The sequence below is a fragment of the Vanessa cardui genome, chromosome 12 (assembly GCF_905220365.1).
Source record: "Vanessa cardui chromosome 12, ilVanCard2.1, whole genome shotgun sequence".
NCBI lineage: Eukaryota > Metazoa > Arthropoda > Insecta > Lepidoptera > Nymphalidae > Vanessa > Vanessa cardui.
Window position 1 is genome coordinate 597,495 of NC_061134.1, and position 26,363 is coordinate 623,857.

General features: G+C 33.8%; 3 protein-coding genes across 6 annotated transcripts; 1 reads left to right on the forward strand and 2 right to left on the reverse strand.

The window, feature by feature from the left end:
* Positions 1-7,163: 7,163 nt before the first annotated feature.
* LOC124534406 (protein-S-isoprenylcysteine O-methyltransferase) lies at positions 7,164-12,275 on the reverse strand. 2 transcript variants are annotated; one of them, XM_047110267.1, is made up of 5 exons: positions 11,893-12,275; positions 11,394-11,652; positions 11,019-11,128; positions 10,476-10,583; positions 7,164-8,444 (listed from the first exon to the last, which is right to left on the reverse strand). In XM_047110267.1, the coding sequence occupies exons 1-5, from the start codon at positions 12,106-12,108 to the stop codon at positions 8,250-8,252; spliced, it is 888 nt and encodes a 295-aa protein (XP_046966223.1). In that variant the 5' UTR covers positions 12,109-12,275; the 3' UTR covers positions 7,164-8,249. The 2 variants fall into 2 exon arrangements, with proteins under 2 accessions (XP_046966223.1, XP_046966224.1); XM_047110268.1 differs by lacking the exon at positions 11,893-12,275 and adding an exon at positions 11,731-11,828.
* A 294-nt stretch (positions 12,276-12,569) lies between these two features.
* LOC124534299 lies at positions 12,570-19,232 on the forward strand. 3 transcript variants are annotated; one of them, XM_047110059.1, is made up of 6 exons: positions 12,573-13,163; positions 14,233-16,215; positions 16,521-16,709; positions 16,985-17,133; positions 17,888-17,973; positions 18,224-19,232. In XM_047110059.1, the coding sequence occupies exons 1-6, from the start codon at positions 13,071-13,073 to the stop codon at positions 18,292-18,294; spliced, it is 2,571 nt and encodes an 856-aa protein (XP_046966015.1). In that variant the 5' UTR covers positions 12,573-13,070; the 3' UTR covers positions 18,295-19,232. The 3 variants fall into 3 exon arrangements, with proteins under 3 accessions (XP_046966017.1, XP_046966015.1, XP_046966016.1); XM_047110061.1 differs by lacking the exon at positions 16,521-16,709 and having other exon boundaries at positions 12,570-13,163; XM_047110060.1 differs by lacking the exon at positions 17,888-17,973 and having other exon boundaries at positions 12,575-13,163.
* LOC124534297 (ubiquitin-like modifier-activating enzyme 1) lies at positions 19,223-25,982 on the reverse strand. Its single transcript, XM_047110058.1, has 8 exons — positions 25,100-25,982; positions 23,527-23,937; positions 23,055-23,313; positions 22,082-22,257; positions 21,529-21,750; positions 21,071-21,322; positions 20,569-20,874; positions 19,223-20,486 (listed from the first exon to the last, which is right to left on the reverse strand). Exons 1-8 carry the CDS (start codon positions 25,832-25,834, stop codon positions 19,713-19,715), a joined length of 3,135 nt encoding a protein of 1,044 aa, XP_046966014.1. The 5' UTR covers positions 25,835-25,982; the 3' UTR covers positions 19,223-19,712.
* Positions 25,983-26,363: the final 381 nt, after the last annotated feature.

A 26,363-nucleotide genomic window follows, 5' to 3' on the forward strand; every position in this document is an offset into this window, starting at 1 on the left:
GTCACGAGACAATTTCACTTAACGTCTTATTATACAATTCCTACGAATTAGTCGATATACTTTTACACACGATCGTCTTGTCATTCATGGCGAGTCCGGTAATCCTTAAATAGAAAAATAAATAAACACTCAAACGCAAGAATCATGCAGTTAAATATATGGAATTAAAGGCGATTTGAATAATCAAAGATGCGCAATAAATAATAGTTTCTCGCTTTGCGTGTTAAATATTCACGCGACCTCCGCCTCACAGCAGTGCCCCAGTCCAGCGTTACATTTGCATACGAGCATCATGCGAGTATCCGTGCACTTGCATCATAAAAAAATCACACAATCAGCCACCGAAAACAAATAGAAATACGTTTAATTTCAACAGAATTCGCAGACAGCAAACATTCAATGCTTTAACGGCGCAATGCATATATTTTTTAAATAAAAAAAGCTTTTTTTAATAGTTTTACTTAAACAATTCGAATTTTCTCAGTTTAAATTTCTTTTACTTCATATAGTTCAATTACGTTTCGCAATATTATTTTTTATCTGTTAACTATTTTCATATGCTTATTTAAAAAACACGTACAACGCTCGTCAAAACATAATATGTAGTTTGAAAAGTTATGTTTACATCTTTACTTCAATACTAATATTATAAATGTAAAATTAACTCTGTCTGCTAACGCTTTGCGCTTAAACTGCTAAACCAACGTAGATAAAATCTAGATAGTTTGAATCCCGGAGAAGGAGATAAACTATTTGATTCAACCTTATCGTTGATAAAATGGCTAGTATGCTAAAGGTTGTTTTATAAATGTCACAAAGTTAAAATAACGGATCTAATTGGTTTTTATAACAAACTAAAGTTGGAACGCGTGAGATGCGTAAAGTTTGGTAAATAATCAAAGCAAAATCCCAATATAAACTTTAGGAAATATAAATCACTTCTAATACCCTCAATCAAATGTGCCTTTAATTAAACTGGCTTACAAATTTTAATTTTTTCTGTTGGCAGCAGAATATCTAACAAATAGCATGTCAGATCTGCACAAACTTGATTACCGGTAATTTATTAAACGGGTTTATCTAATTGAATAGCTAAAAAGTTCTTATATACAAAAAAAAAGAAAGTTCGCCTAGTTTCATAGAACACATCGATGTTACACAACATACAGCCGTGAAAGTAATTAAGTAATTATTGATCATCGCGCAATTAGCTTTGAAAAATCGTTAGTGTGTTTTTAAATGGCAACTAAAATTACCATCAGTCTCTTTCGTCCGACATGTTTCTGTTTAACGGTAAATTTTAATGGGGGGAGTACAATTTGTATAGAGGGGGTTTTTATCTACAATTTAGAGTTATGGCACGAGAAGAGTACAGTACGAGAAAGACTGCGGGTGCGTACATCCTCGGAGCCTCTGCAAAGATGGCCATTTTAGTGATTTTAGTGGGTAGGAATCCCAACACAGTTCCCCTCCCAGGGGTACGTTACTTTTCTGAAAGTTTCCAATCCGTGAAAAAAAGTCAAATTGTCTTATGTTTTGTAAAGCATACTGAACACGATGAAAATAATGAGTTCATTAATGCCCATAGCTGGGCAAAATTATTTTCTCTAATACTTCAAGCGTACTCCAAGCTGTATCACTGTGGCTTAATAGATATTTATAATATGGCAGGTTTCTCGGGATGATGTATTATACTGCTAATCAGTTATTAAATGAAGCACGTGGAAATTTATGAGATAAAACATGATGCTGCCTTCATTCGTATGAGACGCGCTTTTGGGTCAAACGCTTTAGGGAGCAACCTCACACTTCGACGTTTCTATAGTAAACGGAGTGTTGAGCACGTATTCGTAGCATCTTTGAGTCATTTTGAGTAAAAAGATCGTATAACCTATTTCCGTAGTGCGATTTTGTTGCACGTAACGAAAGTAAATAATAAGAGAATTAGTTCGAATAAAATACGATTTATAAATTATATTTTACATATTTCCCTTATTATTTTTTCACACAATTGTGGGATTTGTCGTTAGATGTTGGGGGTAATGCATACGTCCTTAGCTGGAGTTCAAACTTACTTGCTACCAGTACAGCTCTTACTTGGTGGTAGGGCTTTGTGCAAACCCGTCTGGGTAGGTATCACCCACTCATTAGATATTCTACCGCCAAACAACGATACTGAGTATTGTTGTCTTTCGGTTTGGGTGAGTGAGCCAGTGAAACTGCAGGCAAGGGACATAACATCTTAGTTCTCACGGTTGGTGGCGCATTGGCGATGTAAAGAATTGTTAATAATTCTTACAGCGCCATTATATATGGGTGGTAGTGACCACTTACTATCAGGTGGCATATATGTATGCTCGTCCGCCAACATATACTATAAAAAATAAATTTTAAACTGAATTCGTTTCACTGTTTTGGCGATGAAAGAGTATCATAATAAACGTTCAGAGCTACTTTCGCATAATATTGGCATAGATAGATTAAAAATACGACAATAATGAAAAATGATTTTATTACTTAGTACGGAATCGTTTAACGATACACTAAGTAGTGCGTTGACATGAAACGAATGGATTTGTACGATAATTATCGTACGGTCGTTAACTAATATAATTACTAATGATCTGTTGATTATGTAAGTATTTTATTAAAGAATAATTCTGTTTTTTTTTACATATTTATATGGAATAGGCGTTTGTCTTCCATCTCACCTGATGGAAAGTGTAGATGAAGACGAAGGTGGTACACGCCCATCCAAAAGAAACCTGTAACCACTCTACTCTTAAAGGCTCCGGAGTTCAATTTATCAGGAAAAATAGACGCAGGCAGGTCGTTCCAAATCTTAGCGACTCTTACCAAAAACGAGCTGACAAATCGTTTAGTTCGACTTTTGACTTTGGAAACTTTACTAAAAGATATATGTTTGCGTTTAATCTTCAGAGCGAATAGACTAGGCTTAATATGTTTTTGTGAACTTACAAGGAAAAATTATGACACGTTTTTAAGATATTAGAATTTAGCAGTAATTATATTTATTTATTTGTTCCAACAAACTGTTTTAATAACGCTGTTAATAGTTAGTTGATATCCCTCTACTTTTCGTTAAAACTAATATAAAGAAAAAACTTTCCACCGTATGTAGGTATACGTATTCTTAATAAAATATTTATAGGTCATAAAAAAATGTATAGTTAGATTTTTATGTATAATTTCGTTTATAAATTACGAATCCAATCGTAATTTGCGAGCGTATACGCTATTATTCTAGAATTTGTATGTATTTGTGCTACAGCAACTATTTTGGGAATTCCTTTGAAATATCCAAGGACTGGACCTCCGGAACTAATCTAAAATGAGATATTTATATATAGATAAATAAAGGTTGGATTAAATAGTTCTAGTTTTTTTTTTATTAAATTAAGAAAAAAAGCGGTAATCTATACCTTACTAATTTTTATATCATTTTTATCGTATGCAGACAGACATATAAGTGAACTACTGTCTACGTTATTGTAACTAACTTCGCACTCATTAGTATCAACAACCTTTGCTGAGACAGAGGCAACGCTCATATATTGGCCGGTAGAGCTCTGAAAAATATTTTTGTATGTAGCCGCCATCTTGTGGAGGATTATTACTTTTGTTAGCCTGCCATCTAGTATGGAATAGAATAACTAATATAGTTCATCTTAACTTATAAAGTACGAAATAAAAATAATAATTACGATTGTTTTGAAATTTGGTTACAATGTTCATTCTGACATATTAATGAACGGGTTAAAAGTCCTGAACAACTAAAGAAATTGAATTGAATAAATATGACAATTGAGGAATTATTTAGCAAAAACCATAAAAGTGCACATTTTTTTCAAGATGGCAGCGGTTCCGGAGCTTCAATTGTTCAGGACTCGACATTGTCACCAATTATCAAAACTTTCGTATTTATTATTTTTATTTTACCTTCGTTGCCTGCCTAGAAACGATTTACCTTTTCTAAAATCCAACCATAAACAATAAGGCTGATATCTCGCTCCAGTTTACCTTTGAAAATCGACAAAGCAATAAATTTCGCGTCTTGTTCAATTTTCATTAATGCGATTTGTGAAGCAGTTTTTTGATGATTGTTAACCGACATCCAAAACGGAATTAGTTCTATGTCGGACGAGTATTTTTTTTTAATAATCAAATTGTATTTCGGTTGTGAAATTATCTCTGTAACATTGTGTATTGTACCATCAACAAGAGGATTATTACCATTTGCAATAACAGTATAATGACTTTTATCTACAATATTTTGTTTGGTTCTGAAAAAAATACGTAAATAAATTTATATAATTATAAATATCAAAACCTTACCAATTTAAACAAACTTGTACTTACATGTTGCTATAGAAAGAGGGCAATAAATCCAAACAGGAAACAGCCGTAAGAACCCAACGTGAGGATAGTAGAGTACCTCCGCAAGTTTGCGCGGTAATATTTTGAATGGTTTCAAAGATGGCTACCAAAAATGATGCCGTAGTAGCTTCACTTTTTTTACTAACTTTATTTATAAAATTGTTTTGGTTATTTTGTTCATAATCAATTACTTTGTTTTGCGTCTCCACTGAGGTTTGCATCTTTTCAAAAAAAAAATAAGAAAAGTCATCCAAAACTCTTGAATGACTTAACATCGGAGAATGAATGGCTTGTTTTGTAAACAGATTCTTATTTACATTTTTCCAGATTAAATCAACAACTTCATTTTCGCATTTTGTAATTTTGATGTTTTCAATATATTTTTCGGAAATATTTTCTAAGGTTGTATGTAATATGTTTTCAAAACCTTCAAATAATTTATTTTTTACGTCATTTAGCATATTATTGAATTAAATATATTAAATTGATCTTACCCGGAATAGTTTCTAAAAGAAACACAAAAACTGTGACGTTTTGCATGATTTGTACGAAATACTATCGGCAACTGCGATTGTTAACACAAGCTGGATTACGTAACCACTAATTGAACAATGAAATTGATGAAAACCGTTTTATTTTAGCTCTTACAAACATAAATGTAAAAGTAAAAGATTACATAAAATAAAAAACCTCTATTACATTAATAATGTAATAATATCTTGATAAAATTACAAAAAAAAATCTTACAGTTATTTATGTATAAGAATATAAAAAATCGCTTTCAAAGCGCTGTATTCAGCGTGTTTCAAACAAGGTTTTCTGCTAATCATACAATATAATAATCTAATTATAATTGCTAAGGTGGATACCTGTTTGCACCTCTTTACGCTTAAACCTGAACCTAAGCTGAATCGATTTAGATGAAGTTTTGAGATTGGGTCCCTGGTAACCCTTCGACTGTGTATGGTTTGTCCTGTATGACAAGTTTTATAAATTTCGCGACGGCAAAGCGTAATGTAGCCATAGCAACGCCCGGTGTGCAAGTGACACCGATAGCCGAGAAGTTATGTGGAAGGCGGCTATCATGGTATGGGCATGTAATGCGGAGGAATGAGGAACACATTGTGAGGAAGGCCTTGAGCATGGATGTGATATGATAATATAGAGGTGGAGGGTGACCAAGGAAACGATGGATGGATTGTGTGAAAGACGATATGGCTAGAAAAAATGTTACTTGTGAGATGACGTCTGACAGAGAAGTATGGAAGGAGAAGACATGCTGCGCCGACCCCAAATAAAATTGGGAAAAGGGCAGGAGGATAAATAAACTAGCTGTGCCCGCGTCTTCTTGCGCGTTGGAATTTAACAAAAAAGTTATCGTTGTGGCCTAAATTACGGCTAATAAATAAACTTCATATGTGAACATGTCGTCGAAATCGATCCAGCAGTTCTAGAGATTAAAAAAAACCACAAAAGGATAAAAAATTAATGTTCTTATTGTACATATACCGTGTAGACATATGCATTTAGCAAAAAGTGGTTATCAACCGACTTCAAAAAGGAGGAGGTTATCACTTCGTCTGTATTTTTTTTTAATACTACGAACAGACACTCCAATTTTATTATATGTGTAAATTTTACTTCATCGTTATCGTTCGCGTTTTAGAGGTTGATCGTCAGTTGTAGGTATAAAAACTTTTATCCCTTGCGGTTCCAGCTGCCTTCAGAACAACTTCATCAATTTCGGTTATATGTTACATTATTTCGGTAGACAGTGTAACAAGCACAGACAGACACACTTGTTACTTTGACATTTATAATATTAGTATATATATGACAGATTGCAGACTATATGCATGCAAGCACCAGTATATATATGTGCTTAATTTGTGTTTATAATTCATCTCGTGCGCGGCGGTGAAGGAAAACATCGTGAGGAAACCTGCATGTGTCTAAATTCATCGAAATTCAGCCACATGTGCAACTAGCATTGGAACAGCGTTGTGGAATATGTTCCAATCCCTCTCCTTAATGAAGAGGCCAGCAGTGGGTAATTTACAGGCTGTTACTTATAGATTATATAGATTTTATAGACCTTTGCCTATCCTCCCGCCGCTTAAATATCCGCTAAGCATCCAATCTCTGTAAGCATGCCAGTGATTGGCATCGACAGGGCTCCTTTTGCTTCGTATCGTGCCATTTCACATAACATGTGCAAGCGTTAAAAAAATAAAAAGAAATTAAATATTTTATATTCTTTAATATGATATTATGTTATATACATTTAACTTATGTTTATATATGTATTTGGAAAATTTTAGAAACACCTAACATTACATACATATGATATTTTATGTACATATTCTATTTTCATTTTTATCTATAGAACTTTCATAAACATTATAGGTATAAAAAAATTGGTAGAAATATTTTATTAATAAAATTTGATAGATGGAACGCGTAGTACATTATAGTGAAGCAACAAAAGCAAATACTAATTTGCTACATTTACTATTATGACAGCATTTTTAACGTATAAAGAAAGGGCGAGACTTCGTTTTTTTTTTAAATATTAATTTAGGTAATGTGGAATAACTTTCATCTTACACAATAAAAGATAGACATCATTAATTTTTTATTATGGGATGTTATATTTAGTCAAACTTAATTTATTTCAATATAATTTAATGTATAAAGAAAGGGTGTGACTTCGTTTTTTTTTAAATATTTATTTAGGTAATGTGGAATAATAATCTAATAAAAGATAGACAATATTTATTTTTTATTTTGAGATGTTATATTTAGTCAAACTTATTTTAATTCAATATAATTCTGCTAAAGTTTTAAACGTTACTATAATTATAGAAACACCTTATAAATTCATTTAATGAAAATTCTTTGAACAAGTCATTGTGCTTACAAATTTATCTGACTTACTTAATGTAAAAGTAATTAGTATTACAATTGAATGCATTTAGCTGGTGACTATTAAGATATACGCGTTATTTAAATTAGAAATTGTCAACCTTGATAGAAATAATACAGAAATAAATGCACTTATATTTAAATGTCGAACATTACAAAAAAAGTTTGTTCTTGTAAGATACAGCAATAATTATTAAAATATATTTACAATACTGCATGTAAATTTGTTTGTTAGTATGAATACAATCTCATTAGCATCTAACAGCCAGGAGAAAAATGTTACACAGTAGAAAAAAAAGTACAACATCTAGTATAATGTAATCATTTGATCTTACTTACTTACGGTTTTTAAAAAGAAATAGCTTAATATTAATATAAGTTCATTTTACCATTTTAATTAGCTATAATAATAAAATATTTCAATGTTACTACAATTTCTTGTACTATCTGTGGCAATTTTTTTAACTAATTTTAATATATTTATCAAACTCTTGAAGTTGCACAACACTATTTACTTGTAAAAGGCAACGTGAAATTGCAAAGGGTCTTTTCATTAAGTACAACAAGTATTTAAATTGTGTAAAAAATATTTCAAAATTTATTTTAATATCAACATATGTTACATTAGAAAAAAGAATCAAACAAGAAATTCAAAAGGTAGCGTGCAAAACATGCACACCACAGCTGTTATCTGACATTTACAAAAATTTGGCAGTCAGTGTTGCCAGTTTACATTGATATGAAATTATGTCACTTGCATTTTGTCAATGATAATACAATATTAGATAAATAACATCTAAACATCAAAACACATTCAGTACGATATTAACTGTAAAGTTTCTATTGAAGTGAGATTATTCAAATTCACTAATCTCTTTTCTCGTTTCCTAGTCCCGATAAGATCCCACAGTCCATATCCAACTTCCTCACCAGCTACCGTCAACATCTGGTATATAACCTTTTATAAATGGAAGACCAGTGCCCACTTTCTTCTGATACTCCAAGTATTGGCTTCCGAAAAATGATATCAGGAACATCTCTTCTGCGAATACTCTCTCATTGAAGAAGGACCATGACACCAGAGTGTATATAATCACGCAGATAGGGTTGAGTAGAATTATCTGGAATTAAATGGTAAAATTTATTTATACATGATTTATAATTTATAATAAATAATAAGACGAGTTGTGTTTATAAATCATTTCTTGCTCAGTGTCAAAGGAAATCATTGTGAGGAAACGTGCTTGTGTTTAACGTATCCAACAATCTGCAGGAGAGCAACATTGTGGATTATCTTCTAACCACCTCTCTAGAGAAACCATCATCAAATAGTCGGCAAAAAATCCTTACTTGAATGATACTTATAGTATGGATAATATAGATGCTAAATTATTGTTATTTATTTTAATAATAAGATGTATAGTCTCGTCTGAAACCAAAATCAAAATATACTTTATTCAAGTGGGCTTTTACAAGCACTTTTGAATCGTCATTTAACAATTAAGTGAAGCCACCATTTCGGAAAGTAGATTCTACCGAGAAGAACCGGCAAGAAACTCAGTAGTAACTCTTTTTCAACATTTAAAAAATACAATCATATTAGTTCAATACAATTATATATGTATATAATGTATCCTTTCAGGAAGTCATCAGGTATTAATTCCACGCTTTTATGGTATGGGTGCAATAAAACCCCTGCAACGCAGTACGTTGCTTCGACGACGGTACTCAAATTTTGAACAATCGACCATTTGAACTTTTCTTTGAAAAAATAAATTGTGAATTATTCAATCAGTGTATATTATGAGTTTAAAAATGGTTATTTACTAAGGAAAGTTGAAAATAATACTTATTTTATTCAAAAATCCATAAATAAAAATGCATTTTTTCAAACGTTTGTCACGTGACACAAATTTGACGCTCCTGATTGGCCGGGCTTATGATGAAGTCACTTTCTTGTAAACTTTGTTTTTCTACTATATTTACCACAAATTAAAATACAGGCAAGTGACGTCACCGACCCCATTGCAGCGCAATTTTGTCCAAGTAGCGTTTTTGCGCGCTATTTAAATATGGAATTTTTAATGTGATATTATTCGGCAAATATGTACTAAAAAAGTAAAGTGTAAATAAAAAACGCAACTTTTACTGGGTTCCTTAACTTCAACTAAATAATATAAAATGAATTTTAAAAAACAGCCTATACTGATACTTTTTGGTTTGAATATAACTACAAAATTAATTTATTTACGACATCACATAAGAAGCTTGTAAAATTATCAGTGTTTCTTCACTATACTGTCCATTTATGACACAAAAACTTTCCTTACAAATCACTCGTATCTATTAAAAAAGACCGCATCAAAATCCGTTGCGTAACTTTAATGATCCAAGCATACGTAGGAACAGACAACGGTAAGCGAGTTTTATACTGTGTAATGATGATGATGAAATGATTAGTAGCGGATTTCCCAACTTTGAGCACTACCATCAATTAACTTTCTATATTATTCCTTTAGCTTAGACAGCACGATTATAAATAAAATTTGTATGAGACTAAAAAGTCTTCAAGACATCCTTTCATTATTTTACTCTCCTACCCTCTCAATTTTAATGGTACCACAATATCATCCTTGCTACCAAGTAAATTAAAAAATTCAATAACCAAAAGTCTTGGTTATTATTTACTTGGTGGTAGGGCTTTGTGCAAGCCCGTCTGGGTAAGTACTACCCACTCATCAGTTATTCTATCGCCAAATAACAGTACTCATTATTGTTGTATTCCGGTTTGAAGGGTTAGTGAGCCAGTGTAACTACAGGCACAAGGGACATAACATCTTAGTTCCCAAGGTTGGTGGCACATTGACGATATAATTAATAATTAATATTTCTTACAGCGCCATTGACCATTACCATAAAAAAAATGGAATAATTTTATTAATTTAAGTGCCTTATGTTCGAGTATGTATCCCTTAACTTAAAAAATATGTTATTCTTATAATACCTACATAGAAAGAGCTTAGTGTGCTATAAATTATCTGTTTTAACTTTATTCATTGCAAAACTTATCTCTTGGTTAGATTACGTAAATATGAAATTGTTACATGAAAGCAATAACTTTATTTTTATATTATAATTAACTAATCTCTTACCTGTGTACCAATAGACCAGTAGAACCAACCCACGTAGCTTGGATGTCGACAGAGAGAGTACACTCCATGGGTCACTAGCTGATGATCATCTTTCTTCACCGTTTGTACCTACAACCATTTAATATGCAAAGCAGTTTAGTAGTATATAGTTTTAGTCTTCATACTCTTAATAACAAGGAGCTTGTGCAAAATTTTGTGGATCTTTCCAAAATATGAGTTGCAGGATCATATCTTATCAACTAAATCCATAAGTCTGTATGTGAATTATAATTATTTATATGCATTATTTTATTACATTACATTTAGAATTATGAAAGAATAGATACAGCTGCCAGATCACATAGTAACAGCAACATTCATATTCCCAAGCAGAATTGACAATTATTAAGGCATAAGATCTTGTACAAATGGTAAGGTTGAAACCTTACCATTTTACCAGCTTAAAGTGTGAGTGAAACAGTGTAAAGCACAAGGGACATAATATCTTAGTTCCAAAGGTTAGTGGTGAGTTAGTAATCCAAAGAATGTGTTATTTATACTTACATGATGATTAAAGTTAGTCTTAGCGGTAAACATTGCACTTTTCCTCATTACTTCTCCGATAATACACATTATAACACCAATGTGAGATATCCAAAATACAGTTTTCATATCTGTTAATAGAAATAGATACAAAATTAAATAAATCTTATACATCATATGTGACGTTTAGAAGAGATTAACTTATATACAAATATTTGTTTCTAAACTTAATTTGTAAAAATGAGAAATATAGACACATCTAGTCTTTTAAGCTTATTTTGTAGATGACTGTAATTGCTACTCATTGGTCATGCACAAACACCCTTAAAGAGTATAGTTTTAAATTTGGTAGCAAGGATATTATTTATAATTAGTTTGATATATAACCATACTCACTTGGAAAGAAGTAATATTCCACTGCAGCCTCGATCCAGCTGGACACAGCTGCCACCCAGTATTGCACACTGTGATTTAGAATAAATGAGTCTACCGTCAGAGTTCTTGGATTTGTCAGGGCCACAGACAAGAATTCGGAGAAGTGAAAAAGAGAGAATGCCATTGCATAAAGCCCAAATATATGACAGCTATTATCCAATGTAGCAAAGTAAAATCCTGTTGCAAAAACTGACCCCAGAAAAGCAGACCTGACTGCAACCTAAAAAAATAGTTTATCCATCACTTTCATTTTGAAATAAATAAATAATAACTAATATAAGCCAACAATCATTATTACTGAAGCATTCATAGACATTTTTCCAACTATTATACTGTTATCAATAAATACAACTAGAAATAGCAATATTTTGCTTTATCCGGTCTTTTATTAGTAAAGTCCACACTCAATAATTTAATATTATAATCTATGTCTCGCAGTGTTCTAATTGGATTAACTTACATCGTATGTGAAGCCTTTTAAAGAATATCGTAAAATGAAGTTTAAAAGGCAGAAATATAAAGCCGGCCCCCAGTACGTAAGAGCCCACAGCTCAGATGTAAATCCCAGACAACTAGCTGAGAAAAAAGAAACAATAAATACTAAACCGGAGAGCGAAAAACATAGTAGAGCATGTTTTGCAGCTGGGCATATATTTCTCATTGAAATCAAATCCATTTTTGCCAACCCTTTATCTAAATATCATTAAAGTGTACTTTAAATAAATTTAAGGTCGTGTGATTTATTTTACAAAATAATTTTCATGAAATGTCTGATTATTTTTAGTTTATTAAATTTGATATGATTTTTCAAAAATCAGTCATTATTGTCAAAATTGTCACTTTGACATTTTGTTTTGACTTTTGACACTAAACCATAAACTAAAGATAATTTTTAATTCATTCCTATTATATTTAAAACGAATCATTTAAAAATACGAAGGTATTTCAATTTAATAAAATAATGGCAAATAAACATTTTCGTAAATTTATTTAATATATTTGGTTCAATGCCAAAAGAACCGATTAATATTATACTACTAGAATCATATTTAATTTTTATACAATAAGAGCTAAAATTGTAACAAAAAAAACAATATTATAAATATAAAATGTGTCAAAAATGTGATTGGTTCTTAGTGTATTAGAATTTAGTTACGCCAATTTCTAATGGTTGTTAGCAGTTACGAAGTTCTTGATAATTCGTCAATTCTCTTATCTTTTCATACAGAACATTTTTAAAACAAACAATTTCCATCGAAAATTTCGAATATGAAAAATGTTGCGGTTCGTTATGTACTCGACATTTGAGTAACAAAAACTAAACAGAAATAGTTTGATGGCAAAATTTTGTAATAAATAAATAAAATGTAATGCGAAACATCATTTTAAATTCGCAATTCGTCCTAACCGGCAAACAAACTGACGTAATCATACCATGACAACATCGTTTTGATCGGGAATGTTATTAAAGTTACTAAGTTAGTGATATTAATTTCCTGAGTCTTGTAACGTGTCGGATATTATACATGTTAGGAGCATCCTTTAATTTACTGAAAGAGTTATTATGGAGAGCTTAAGTCGGTCAGATGCTTGATGGTTTAGACTGGGTTGTTATTGGAATCTGATGTTGTATTCGCGATGAACGACCCGTGGGACGTAAAATCAGTACGACAATCGAATCAGTACATGTCTTGCATGAAGATTAATGGTGTTCCTCTTCTACCACCAGTAGTAAGTTACATGTATACTTTATTATTTTAAGAGGTAATCATAAAAACATTTTGTAAACATACAATTTTACATTAATTAACTTTGTTTAAATGTATTTGTATATGCTTATGTAAAACACTCTGTTACAAACATGTAATTACAATCTGAACCGTTTAAGCAAAAAGGTAAATATTATTTAATTCTTCTATTTCAATAAATTCTATAAATTTTGACAAAATTTATTAATACTATTCTAAATGTCTGATGTACCAGCTATAATATTGTGCCTCCTGCTCAAGTAAATATTTATCAAAGTTAATATCTGTAAGTATATAACTAAGATGTATTCGTTAATTGATTAAATGGCAAAAAAATATTGTAGAATGCTCTTTTTAAGTATGCTACATTACATTTAAATTTAACTAAAACAAGACTTTCTCTAGAAGCAGTAACATAAACATAGTAAAATATTGTTGAAAATGACGTCATTCATATGAATTTAACAGGTGCCGGGTCCCTTTAGCCACGATACTCAAACAATAAGCATGAAAATATGTACCTAAATTGGTAATAGATATGTGAGAGATATCAGACATGTAGTCATTGCATAGTATTTAAAGTCAAAGAGCCTTTTTAATGCCACAATAGAGATCTATTGTGGCATTAAAAAAAGTCACAATTAGAAATATTTTTCAAACATTTTATTGAAAGTTAAAGTACGTATTTGGTACATACTTGGTTATAATTGTTGTTTTTTAAATATTGTGGATGAATGTTGTTCAAAAAACTTTTAATAATCTTAACTTTTGTATAATAAATACTTTTATGCTTAAAAACCTGTCATATATTTTATTTCTTAATAGTAAATTTGCTTAAATGGTATTTGATGAAACAATATAGTTTTTGAAAGGCCGAAGGTTGGTCTGCAACTTTTAACCTGTTATCCAAATCGAAATCAATTATAGAAAGTCCTGCTACCATTTTTTAACAAGATACATTAGAAATAAATAAGATAAAATTAAAAGTTCAGATAAGAGATTTATTTTAAAGAAATGTCACTATTCACCAAAAAGTACTTATATATTTTCAGTTGTCTAAAGAATGTCGTACGGAAATGAAATATTACAAACTACTAGCAAAAGAAGTAGAAAAACGCATCCTATCACTGAAGCCATTCTTTACTGGGACCGACACGGACTCTGGGGAAGACAAAACTGATGCTCCAGAACTACCTGAGTCTGAACAAAGCTTTGAACTGCCAGTGGAAGCCGTACAAGCTGACAAAAGTGAAAATAATGATAAGCTAATATATCAGGACAATGAAAAATGTCATGATGAAATCTCTGGAAAACTGTGCCTCACTAGCAATACATGTGATAACATAACTACGAACTTAACACTTGATGATAGTGCCTCGTCTAAATTATCATCTAAATTAGTAATAGACTTGAGTTTAAGCATCAATGACACTGGTAAAAGTGTTCTAGATACTGTTAACAAGTCACAAACGGCGCCTGACGATTTACCTGAGCGAGACTGTGATTACCCTAAAATAGATCAGACAGAATTAGTAAGTGATGATGATATAACAAATAAAGAAACAAATGAATTGAAAAATGATAAACTTTCTTTCCATGTCAGTATTAGTAAAGATACAGTCTCGGATCCAGTAACTCTACAGTTTAGTCAAGATCCTCCTTCTCTCAGTTCCAAAAGTTTCACTGGCTCTCTAAACGATATTCACACGGAGAGTATCAAAGAATCCCCAAAGCCTTTAACTCGTCAGAGATCATATACAGTACTCAAACCAAGTCCTATGCTTTTAGCGCATTTGGAAGTACAATCTATAAATACAGGTATGGATGTCACCTCGATATCAATGAGTGAATCTCTTTCTAATTTAAGTTCAAATAAAAAACGGAGAAGCTGGGACTTAGAAACGGCTAAAGTGAAATGGTCTTCAATGGCATTGGAACTGAAGGAAAAAAACATAAACAATGCTAAGATTAACGTTAAACATACAGCTGTAAGACCTACAGCAAGAAAGTTACAATCAACTCCAAGAGCTAAGTCATTGGCACAGGACAAACCTAAACGCAACTCGTCCAAAGTTGCAACAAAATCAGAACCTACGCAAAAGCCAAAGAAAGTCGTCAGCCCTGTTCGAAACCCAACCTCACACAATAATGCCAATGTTAAAACGCCTACTAACCATTTAGGAAATCAAAAGACTGAAGTAAAGAAAAAACCAATTTCCGAAGCAGATGACCCAGCGACTCGTGTCAGGGAACTTTATGAGAAAATTCAAAAACAGCAGCTTATTCAAATGGCTAATTTAGTTGAAAAACAAAAGAAGGAGCAAATGCTCTTGCAGCAAGTGTTCGAGGAACAGAATAATTTGCTATTTTCACAATTAAAAACTATCTGCCCCAAATCGCCAAATGAGGTCAAAGAAGCGTGGGTGGATAAAAGTCACGACGTCGCTGATAGAGGACCGGTAAGTTTGAGTCAGTTGATAAATCACAAGCTCGAACAAAACACCAGTGACAGCCCAGTTTTTTTTACTTTGACTGAAACAAGCGACTACATTCACCATTGCGATAATGTGCTCAAGAAGTCAAGGGATATAACTGGGAGTATGAAGAAACATCAAACTATGAAAGACCGAGAGAAGAGTAAAACTCCAAGTCCAAAACCTCAGAAGGATGGGAGTAGGACGCGTACACATTCTCCCGTGCGTAGGAGTACGCCGACGTCGAGGAAGCTTACGTACGAGACGAGCGTGTCCTCAGACCGCGATTATGATCCGATTCTGACTGATCGAACGAACGACACGATGGCTGATTTGAATGTCACCTTCCCTTCCGACCGCAGTGAAGAAAGCCAAGTTTATGCGAATGTCAATGTGAATGACCCAGTAGCAGTAAATAGCCCGATTTCAAGACCGATATCTTCCTGTAGATCCACAGACAAAGCTATAAGAAATATGGAAGAGACTATTCAAAACTCCATCAATAGTATGTGCGGAAGAACAACTAAGTCTAAAATGTACCGAGCACCGACATCTAAAGAGGTAACTACAAAAAGTTTTGTATTTTACATATTTTTTTTTAAATGACGTATATAATTTTAATGCCAATGGTAATGTGTGAATCCATGAGTGAATGTAATCTAATAAGTTCGTTTAATTTTTTATTGTCATAAACCTACATTGGTGTTGTATTCTTTTCCAATTTCCTTCCGTAATGATCCTTCCCATTACTGTATGTTATATTTTACTTCCCCTGGCCATTCTTCGATCATGTATCCTTTCCTTTATCGCCGAACTTCGTATGTGTCGTCCTCGAAACAATTTTATGTACTATCCTCAATTCGTAGCGATGGGCAGCGACTAAGATCGTAGCTCACGCGAAGGGCTATCTCGTCCGTCGACTCATGAAGTCGGAACGCGTGCAGGCCACGGTGCAGACGATCAAGGACGCGCTGATGTGCGCGTTGCAGCTGCACCAGGATCGCGAGGGGATCAGGGGCGCTGATGTCGACCTGCATAGACGACTCATCCAGCAGGTCGGACATCGATTTGACATCTCGACTTTTTCGCTGTCAGCTTTGTTCATACAACAAGATTACTTTCTTTTAACAATACATGTGTTGTTTTGTCTTACTATTAAAGCCAAATACTTACTTAATTTTTATATTCGATTTAACTTTTAATGAAAATTACATACAATACAATAGTTATAGAAGTCACGATTCGTACATCTTGAATGAATTGAATTCGGCTAGCAACACCGCTAAACATAATACAGTGCAAACGTTTAGTGAAATGAATGCGGTCACAGATCACGGCTGCGTGCTATTCGCTGCACGACACGTTCGTGGCGAGCACGGCGGCGGAGCGCTGCGCGATGATCGCGGCCGACCGCAGTCGCCGCCGGTCGCTCGCCGCGCGCGTGTCTCCCGCCGTACCGCACCGACAGCACCGCCCCACGTGAGTACTGTTCAATTCAATGTTGTTTTTTTAAAGTTACAACTAATTATTTTTTTGTAGTATAGTAATTGCAGTTGGTACATTCCTGACATGAGTATATAATATATTTACAACAATATGATGTATATTTACAGTAACATTGATCACTTTGATAAAATCAGTTAAAATCACTTTATGTAGACGAGACGACGAATGATAAACTTATAACGCCATGTTTCCGACACCACAAAATCAGTAAAACCTTCTTGGGCAAGGTATGTTTCTATACTAAAATTCCGCTGATATTTTTAACTTTGCCGATTCGTACTTCAAATAATTTTATAAAAAATACATTCATAAATAACTATGCATATATATATACACAGACAGGATAAAAAAGCTTGGATGTAATATATATATTGACTTCCGTATTTTGAATTTTATATGTTGGGTAAGAGTTTTTATTGAGTTTCTTCTTGATACTACTCAGTCCAATCATCATTAATATAGTTTTTTTAAATGACGATTCAGAAGTGCTTTTAAAAATCTACTTGAATAAAGTATATTTTGATTTTTGATATACATGTCACATTTTTTTTTATCAGTGGTGATATAAATATTTTTACTTCAAATTTACGAAATATATATAATATGACATACAAATGTTGTCTGAGCTCCATATATGTATTGTAACAATAGTATGGTGAAATTGGTGGTTGTTATATTAACAGGGTAACGGGCTTTTTTCATGTATCCATAACAATGTTTACAACAGGGATCTCATGTCGCAAAGCCACAGTGGCGTGTTTCCGACGCGCAGCAAGCGACCCGCGCCCTCGCTCATGTCTCAGTCCAATTATGGTAACATTGTGTTGTATATGAATGTTGCCAGCTTGAAAAACCTTTCATTTTCAGTTTCTTTCAATGTGCTTCGTCCTTCCTTGTTACTTCATTACTTATCACACATTATATTATAATTTATTTATATTATGTATAGCTTTGTAATAAACATTATTAGTGACAAAATCTTATCCACATTCCACGCTTCGTTAGATATAATATGTAAATCTTCTTTTTTTTTAAATAAATAATGATGGTTGATGTATTTCAGAGACATTTAGTAGCGACAAGAACGTAATGCGCCGCTACATGCCGAGTCCGCGGCGCCGCCCGTGGCGCTGACACGATGCTCGCCCGCCGGACGCTGCCCTGTATCTGAGCTGAAATAGGCTAAATGTATTACCACTTCGAATCTACCTTTGTTACCACTGCTTTACTAATTATATTTTTTTTAGTTATATTTCGTAAACACAGCTTTTAAACATTAGTAAATAACATTGCATTAAATTATTTAACAAGTAAAATGTCATACGAATATGTTTTTTTAATGGACGAAGTATTTATCTAGCAAGTCGTAGTAACGGGAAGTAGTATATTTATATCAACTGCCTAATAATTAAAATATATATACTGAATGCTTAGTAATTATTGATAAACACGTTGAGATTTTAGAATAAATAAAAATAATGATGTCTGCCAGGAAATTCCATGATCAGATTGTTCAAACATTCCAATATAGTTACTACAAATAAGATTAGATAAACTTACTGTAAGGAAAATTTAAGAAGTGATCAAACTGGAGATTTGCATTCTGACGCTACATTGTTCATTTTTCTTTTGTTGTCTAAGGATACATAAGAACTATATGATTAATTATTTATAATGAGGCCTTTTCAAAATTGCGCGCTAATCAAACGATCGAACCGCCTGTTAGTGCATTCGAGGCGTGGGGAACACTTCAGTTTGACGCTTTTTTACATTTTAAATACTTGCAAGTGAAATAAACCGTCTGCGGAATTGTAACAGTAAATTTTTTGTAATTTTTTTTTTTGAACGAAATTACCACTCAGTCAAACAAGGTTCTAGTCACAACTGTCCGTAGACAATTTTAGATTTTATTTATATCACATATTCTTTCACGAAGAATTGTACGAAGTAAAATTATTGGTGCTTTCAAAAAAGGTTGTACTGATTTGCTATAAGGTAACTTTGTTCGAATAAGAAACTGTGAAGCATTTTTATATAAATATTGACTTGAATAAAACAAACATTTGCTCGAATTTTATTTTATTTTTAATTCCTCCATTATACAGACCCCTCTGATTTAAACATTAAAAGTAGATAAAAGTTGGTGTAAAATCAATCATTGTAGAATCACGAAAGAAATTAGCGCAATTCGTGACGGTACGTGAGCAAACAATTATACTACTATAAATATATGAAAGATATCAGTAGACAATAAAAGCGTGTCTTCAGCACAAAATAAAAAATCTTCACACAATCCTCACACTATCACTGTACAAGCTCGGCCGGCGCATGCGCGGGCGGTGCTCACGAGCATTATAAACATCTAACTATTCTTGTCGACAAATTTTAAAAAATACCCTCTGTAAGTGAAATTCGTGTACAAACATCGCTATTATGCATTTAAATGCCACAAAAATGCGCCGGCGTGTGCTTCACCGGCTTAAATTAATAATTTTGGCTCGTGATATATCCTGACGATGTTTTTTTTGCTTTTTCTTTACGTCGCTAAGGTGTTAAGGCAAGGTATACTTCACGTAGGGCACCTCGATGTCGTTTTCATCCTCGTCGTTGCAGCACAGCTCGAATACGAGAGCTTTGACATGGGGTTCTAATTTCTTCTTGGACACTTTAGTAACAACCTCGGACATGGGCAAGTTCAGTCGTTCTTGACGCTTCGCTTTAGGCATGAAGAAGGAATACAGCATGCAAACGCCCTGAGACAACATTGTGATGTCCAATTTATGCTCATTCTTGAAGTAATCTATGAACTCCTGTAGTGTCACCTCACCTTTGACTTCGAATCTGTCCCAGAGAGTCCATTTCTTGTCGTAATACGTGTTGGTTGGAGCCGATATGGGCTCAGAGAATCCGAAGAATGGTAAAGCTAGATTGACGAAGCCATTTTTGAATACATCTAAGGTGTTAAAGCCTTGGGCGAGTTTGTAAAGTTCGAGACATACTAAACCGGCAACGACAGATGTTGTGGTAGCGATAGCGGGGATGATCTTTCCGGCGATGAGCTTGGAGCGATGTCTGTCCGCGGGGGGTATCTTGTAGTTGGCGGCGCGCAAGTTGGAGGCAGCGACGATGAAGTCCATGTGGAAGTTCGTATCGTCGTCCTTTTCGAAATCGAGGGGAGTGATCTTTAAGTTTCCGAGCTTGTTGGGCGGTGGGAGGTCGGAGACGATGTTCTTGATCCTGTCTTGGTCCATATCGTCGTTGTTCTGCTGCAGCTGCGCGTCTGTTACTGCGATTTTGACGCCCAACTTCGGTTTGAATTTTGGTACCTGAAAATTAAACATAATTGAATTAAATAAATATACTCGCTTTTAAGGCAAACAAAAGGCACTAATATTTTCAAGACTATACCTGAACACTGCAAGCAACTTTAGCAATTCTTTCTCGATCGACGCAGGATGGTAGTCCATAAACCTGAGCTCTCAGATTGGCAGCAGCTACTATATAGTCGAGATGTAATTCATCTTCTGGGTCAAATTCTAATGGAGATGGACAGCGTTTGGGTCCAGACCAGAACGGAGCACCACTGACAGTCGTTTGATAGGGTGAGAAATTGAATAGCAGCTGTTTGATCTGGTTAGAGTATTGAGCCTCCCAATGTAAGCGAGCCCAAGTGACGCAGTCATCGAAATTACGAGGCCGCTCATTAATTGCATTCTGCAAAAAACATATTAATTATTAAAGAGACTTTCATATTTATTTAAACTGATATATTTTTACTAAAATTATGAATGTTCTAACATTCTGGAGTTAATTTAACTGTCCTTAAGATGCTGAAAATCTTTGTTTTGTAAATTTGTAAATGCTCTACTGTAAATAATTTTATGTATACTGTGATGTCACGTTTTCATACCCTAACACTCTCCAAGGCATCTAAGGGCTGGCTGCCGGGCAGCTTCATGGTCCACTCCAGGAAGTGCGGGTCCTGCAGGTACTGCGCGGCGCGCTCGGCCGCCTGGCGGAACAGGCCCTCGAACTCGTCGCGCGCCCACTGCAGCGTGTGCTCGATGGCGTTCGGGAAGTTCTTGAGTGTACAGATCGGGATACTCTTCTCCGGCGGGTCTTGGGATGAACTGTAAGACTCGGTGAGGAAGGGCACTACGACCTGTAAGATTTCTTCAAATTAAGAATACTATAATTAAATATTTTTAATTACAAGGGTTAGCCGTGATTTTTCTCACATACAAATATCTGTTCTCCAATTTAATAGTTATGATGGAATAGATAAACTCACATGCCTACCATACCATGCCATATAAATCATGTTAATATTATATTCCAACAATAACAGAATAAAATAACTTTGTGTACCTGCGTGTTCCCCTTCGTGCCGAGAGTACCACTTTCGAGCAGAGGCTTCCTGTAGTACACGCAGCGTCTGTCCATGTATATACGAGCGTCCACGTTGTCCAGGGCGTTAGCGACGCCGTCCAACTCCTCAAAGAAGGCGTCATCGTAAACTGATTCGGTTTCGGGGCAGACCCGATTTTCTTGAGCCACCACATTCATTAATGGGTTCATGCGCTTAATTGCCTAGATGAAACATATATTTTAAGTTAATTGAGTAGTCACGAGTTCTTTTAATATTTTTCTGTTATATTAACAATTCCACATTGTATATAAAATTAACTTACTATTTATTTATTTCTTATTGTTTAAAATTTTGAATAAATATTTACTATTATCATAAAAAGTAGAATTGGTTAGTGAATCTGGCCACATCCTTAAGTTTTCTAAGTTACACGAGTGTAATAACTGCCTATTTGCACTGGGCTGCTACTGTACTGTAATGACTTCAATTGGATATGTGCAACCAGTTGTAATCCTGACAATAGAGAAACCAGGGAGTGTCAAGCAGACTAACCTTAGCAGCTGTACTAGATTTAGGTTTCTGCACGTCGTGAGGTCGGAAGAGGAATTGTCGGTTGAGGTTGGACTTCTCAATGAGGTCCATGTCGGTGACGGTCACGCAGCCGCCGTCTGCACCCACGCCGATCATAGCGAAGTTCTTCAACAACTCGCAACCGATAGCACCAGCGCCTATAGTCAATTAAGTGATGTTTTATAAATACCATCATGTAACAAAGGTATAGATAATTGGTATGGTAATTTAATGATCTGAGGTGTATCATAAACATTTATGTTTTCTTGTGTTTTATTGTTTGATATTATAATCATTATGGCTATAAATAAGAAGACACCTGTATGTCATTTTTATTAATCAATTCATAATTGTTTAAGGGGACTGAGGAGTGATAAATGGGTCACTTGTGCTAGTGCGGCTGTTGTTGGTATGTAAGAATGACTACCCTACCACAAAGTCATGAATCAGATCAAAGAATCATGAATCAAAGCCTGACCTCAACTAAACTAGGAAAAAAGTTTGGACAAAGAAATATGTTTTTTTATAATTTCCTCAGCTTATTCTACTAGCATCTTAATAAATAACATAAACATCTTATCAAGATAATAGAATTATAAATCATCATAACATGGAGCGAAAGAAGTCTAATTTCTTATGTCAGTCATTGACTTTGCCAGATAACAGACAAATGATAACATGCAATGATAATAAAGAGCTCAATATTAAGCTTAGAAAGTAGAATAATAGAGCTGTTCGTCTTCTGTTTGCCTTTGTCATAATCCCTTTTAAACCCAAGTTTTACACTTCATTGGAAATGGAAATATGAATACTCATTGATCAAAGTAAATTATTTTCAAGGTCAAGCAATAACATAAACATAACGGTTAATAACAGGTTTTCGATAAAAAATTTTTAATTTATAAATTGATAAAATGGAAATCCTAGAGTGTATAGAAATAAAATGTATTCTTACCAACAATAAAGTACTTTAATGATCCAAGTTTCTTTTGGAAGTCCTTGCCAAATACAGCAACCTGACCGTCATATCTTGATCCAGTTGGCTTGCAGTTCTCTTCAGTCAAGTTCGAGCGATCTTTAGGGAGACACTCAATAGCATCTAGGTAAAGCCACTGGACAATTGGATGGAATTTTCCAGAACAAGCTTTCATTACTTCTTGGGCTACTACTCCACCAATAGCTGCATTAATTGGATTTAAGTTACCAGATGATGTCTGAAATATTGTTTTAATATTTTACTTAATCTGGCTTCTGGTTAAATTTTAGAAGAGTGGGTAACTTTGAAGATTTAGAAGAAAGACAGAATTGTTTCAAGTTAGTCGTAGGTATTGATTCCCTTTTACAGGAACAAGAAGTTAAGACAAGTCTGTAGGTATTACAAGTCACATCATAACACACTAAAAACACAAGTAAAATAAATATATTACCTTACAGAAGGTATCCATAAGCTCATTATTGATTTCTAACTCGCCAGCCTTAAACAGCTCTTCGCTTTCCATAATGGTTTTTACATAATCTGAGAATTTTGCTGCATCATCATTACTCCAGGGTTTCGGCAGACGTCCTTCTCCCGCTTCAAACTTGTGAAGGGCAGCAAAAGCCACATGAAGTTGTTGTGGATAATCCATCTTTCCGAAATCCGTGATCAGAAAATCTGGGCTCTTTAATGACTCTTGGAAGGATTTAAAATTAAGTTTCTTGGGCATCTTCACTTGTGTTACAATGCCTCCCCGGATGTATTTTGAGAAGTTAGTGGTGTCTCCAATACTGAAGGTATATGGTCCAAGTACTTTAATTTTTCGTGGTTCGCACCCATTTAATTCTGACATCCCTTGAACCTAGAAGTGATAATATTTAAATATTATAGGTACTTTTTGATAAAATCAATTTTGAACTAAATATCTCTCAAATATATATTACAAATGTTATACAGAATTACCTAAAGAATTTTGTTCTTTCTAATCATAAGGTAGCAGAAGCACTAATAAAAGAGTACAGGATTAATAAATTAACTCACTTAACATTCACATTACAAAGTTGCAATTAAATCGACAAATGCTGTAAAATGCAGCCATATTTTTCAGAAACACAAACAAGATTATAGTATTATAAGAAACTAGCAGTAACCTACACGCTTTGCTGAGAATAATATGAAAAAGTGATGGCAAATCCAAGGAATTTAGATAATTTTGTCGATAACCATATTTAGATGTTTCTGCATTAATTAGTCATAGTCTCATATATGTTATTGAACATATACACTATTTTACTTCATTGGCACAAAAAGAAAAAGGTTTTATGTGCATAATGTTTTTTTAGTATATTTATTGACATATTTTTTATTGATATATCAAAGCTAATCAAAAGCTATAGAGTAAAGAATTGGATAATCTGTTGCCACGAACAAACAAACACAATAAACTGTTTTGTTTTTGTCTATTTATACACAGGTTGGTGGTATTACTCTCTATGGTATCTTTAACAAATCTGGTTAAATATTAAGTTTTCATAGCCGAATATGCAATAATTAAATATCTTTTGAAATATTATTTTCTATAGAATCTATATTTCTAAGCTGCAATCTTTACATTTAATTGTTTGTGAGTTGGCTGCTCAAGTATTTATGCTGTATATAAATAGCTTTTACAAGTGATATTGAAACTTCATACATATTGTACTTTAGTTTCTTTGTTTCCTTTTTATTTAAAGTAAATTAACTATCTTTTCATCTCACTCACTCATGTACCGTTAGAAACAAGGTTGTCCAATTGTTAAATATCAGGTAGAACAAAGTTGAGTGCACTATGAGTCATTTATCAGGTAGTGAATCATGACAATAATATAGTTTGAAAGGACAAATGATACTAATCACATTGTTTTAGCAAAGACATTGTTCTGATATAATAGAAAAATAGCCAGAAGCTTTTCTTCCCCTCGATCTTTAACCTCATTATCCTAAATTTCAAAATATTAGCATTAGTACACAAATATTATACAAACCTCACTAAATGTTACATAGTCTCCATCCTCCAACCCATGGCGAGTATCGTCCAAGCAGGTAACAACAGCTTCATATTCGTGCGTGATATCGGCCACCATAGCCGACACTGGGTTCTCACCAGTTACATCAATCACAGTAAAATCAGACCCAAAGTCGCAGAATACCTGCGAGAACAAGCCCCTAGTGTCTGCGATGACCAGTGCTATGTTGTTGGCATTCGTAATAGCAGCTACGCGCTCCTGCTCCGCCCTAGATGCTCCAGTTAAAACGACTACGCGAAACTTTTTTAGAAATTCCTCATTTAACGGACCCGTATGCGCCGTTGTTGGTACATAGTGGTTAAGTTCAGCAAGCTGCTCACATGATGCTAAAGCCCTGTTCTGACCGATCGAAGCCTCTGATAAGTAAAACTGAGACGACAAATCAGCAATAGTACATGCACGGTCATCGTGAAGAGTTACCGACTTTACGCCGCCGAGTATCACATTCTTTGCAACTTCCACTCCTAAACCTCCAAGGCCGGATATTAAAACATCCGAACTCGCCATTCGGCGCATAGCATCGTGCCCGAGTACGTATAATTGTCTCGAATACAAACTCTCGTCAATTTCATCTTCCACACGCGTTCCATTGTCCGCCATTGCAGAGGATTTGCAACTCGCTTCTCCTGTATTTAGCTTCCGCTTTTTCGCCGGGGGGTCAACGGAATTATCGGCGACTTCAGCACTAGACATCGGGCACGAACGCGCACAATTTTGACGGAATTTTGCTTTGCGTTTCTGCTATTGAATAAAGAAATAATCTTCAAATAATTGCGGACGACATTCGCAATTCGCTCTTCGCTTCGATGAAGGCCCGCTTACTCACTGTCCTGAAGTTAGCTATAAGCAACGTGGAGAAAAGTATCTACGGAATTATTTTTTTCTTTTTTATCTGCATTAATATAAAATTGTTAAAACTTCTTCAATAAATTCAAATGAAAATAAATTTAATGAGAAACTCTTACACATTACATTAATAATAAAAGAGGATTAATATATGAAATTACCTGAAAAAGTATTTAGTCACGGTCATGTAAAGTAAAATGAGATAAAAAAAAGAAAAAAGTCTTAGACATCGAAGTCAAGTCGAATATTTAAATTATGTGAACAGATTAATATTACCTTTGATGATGAAAAAGTTTGGAGATTATAATGAAAATAATAATTATACACTATTTGCATATTATTAAGAAAATTAATTATTTTTTTGTCTAAAAATACT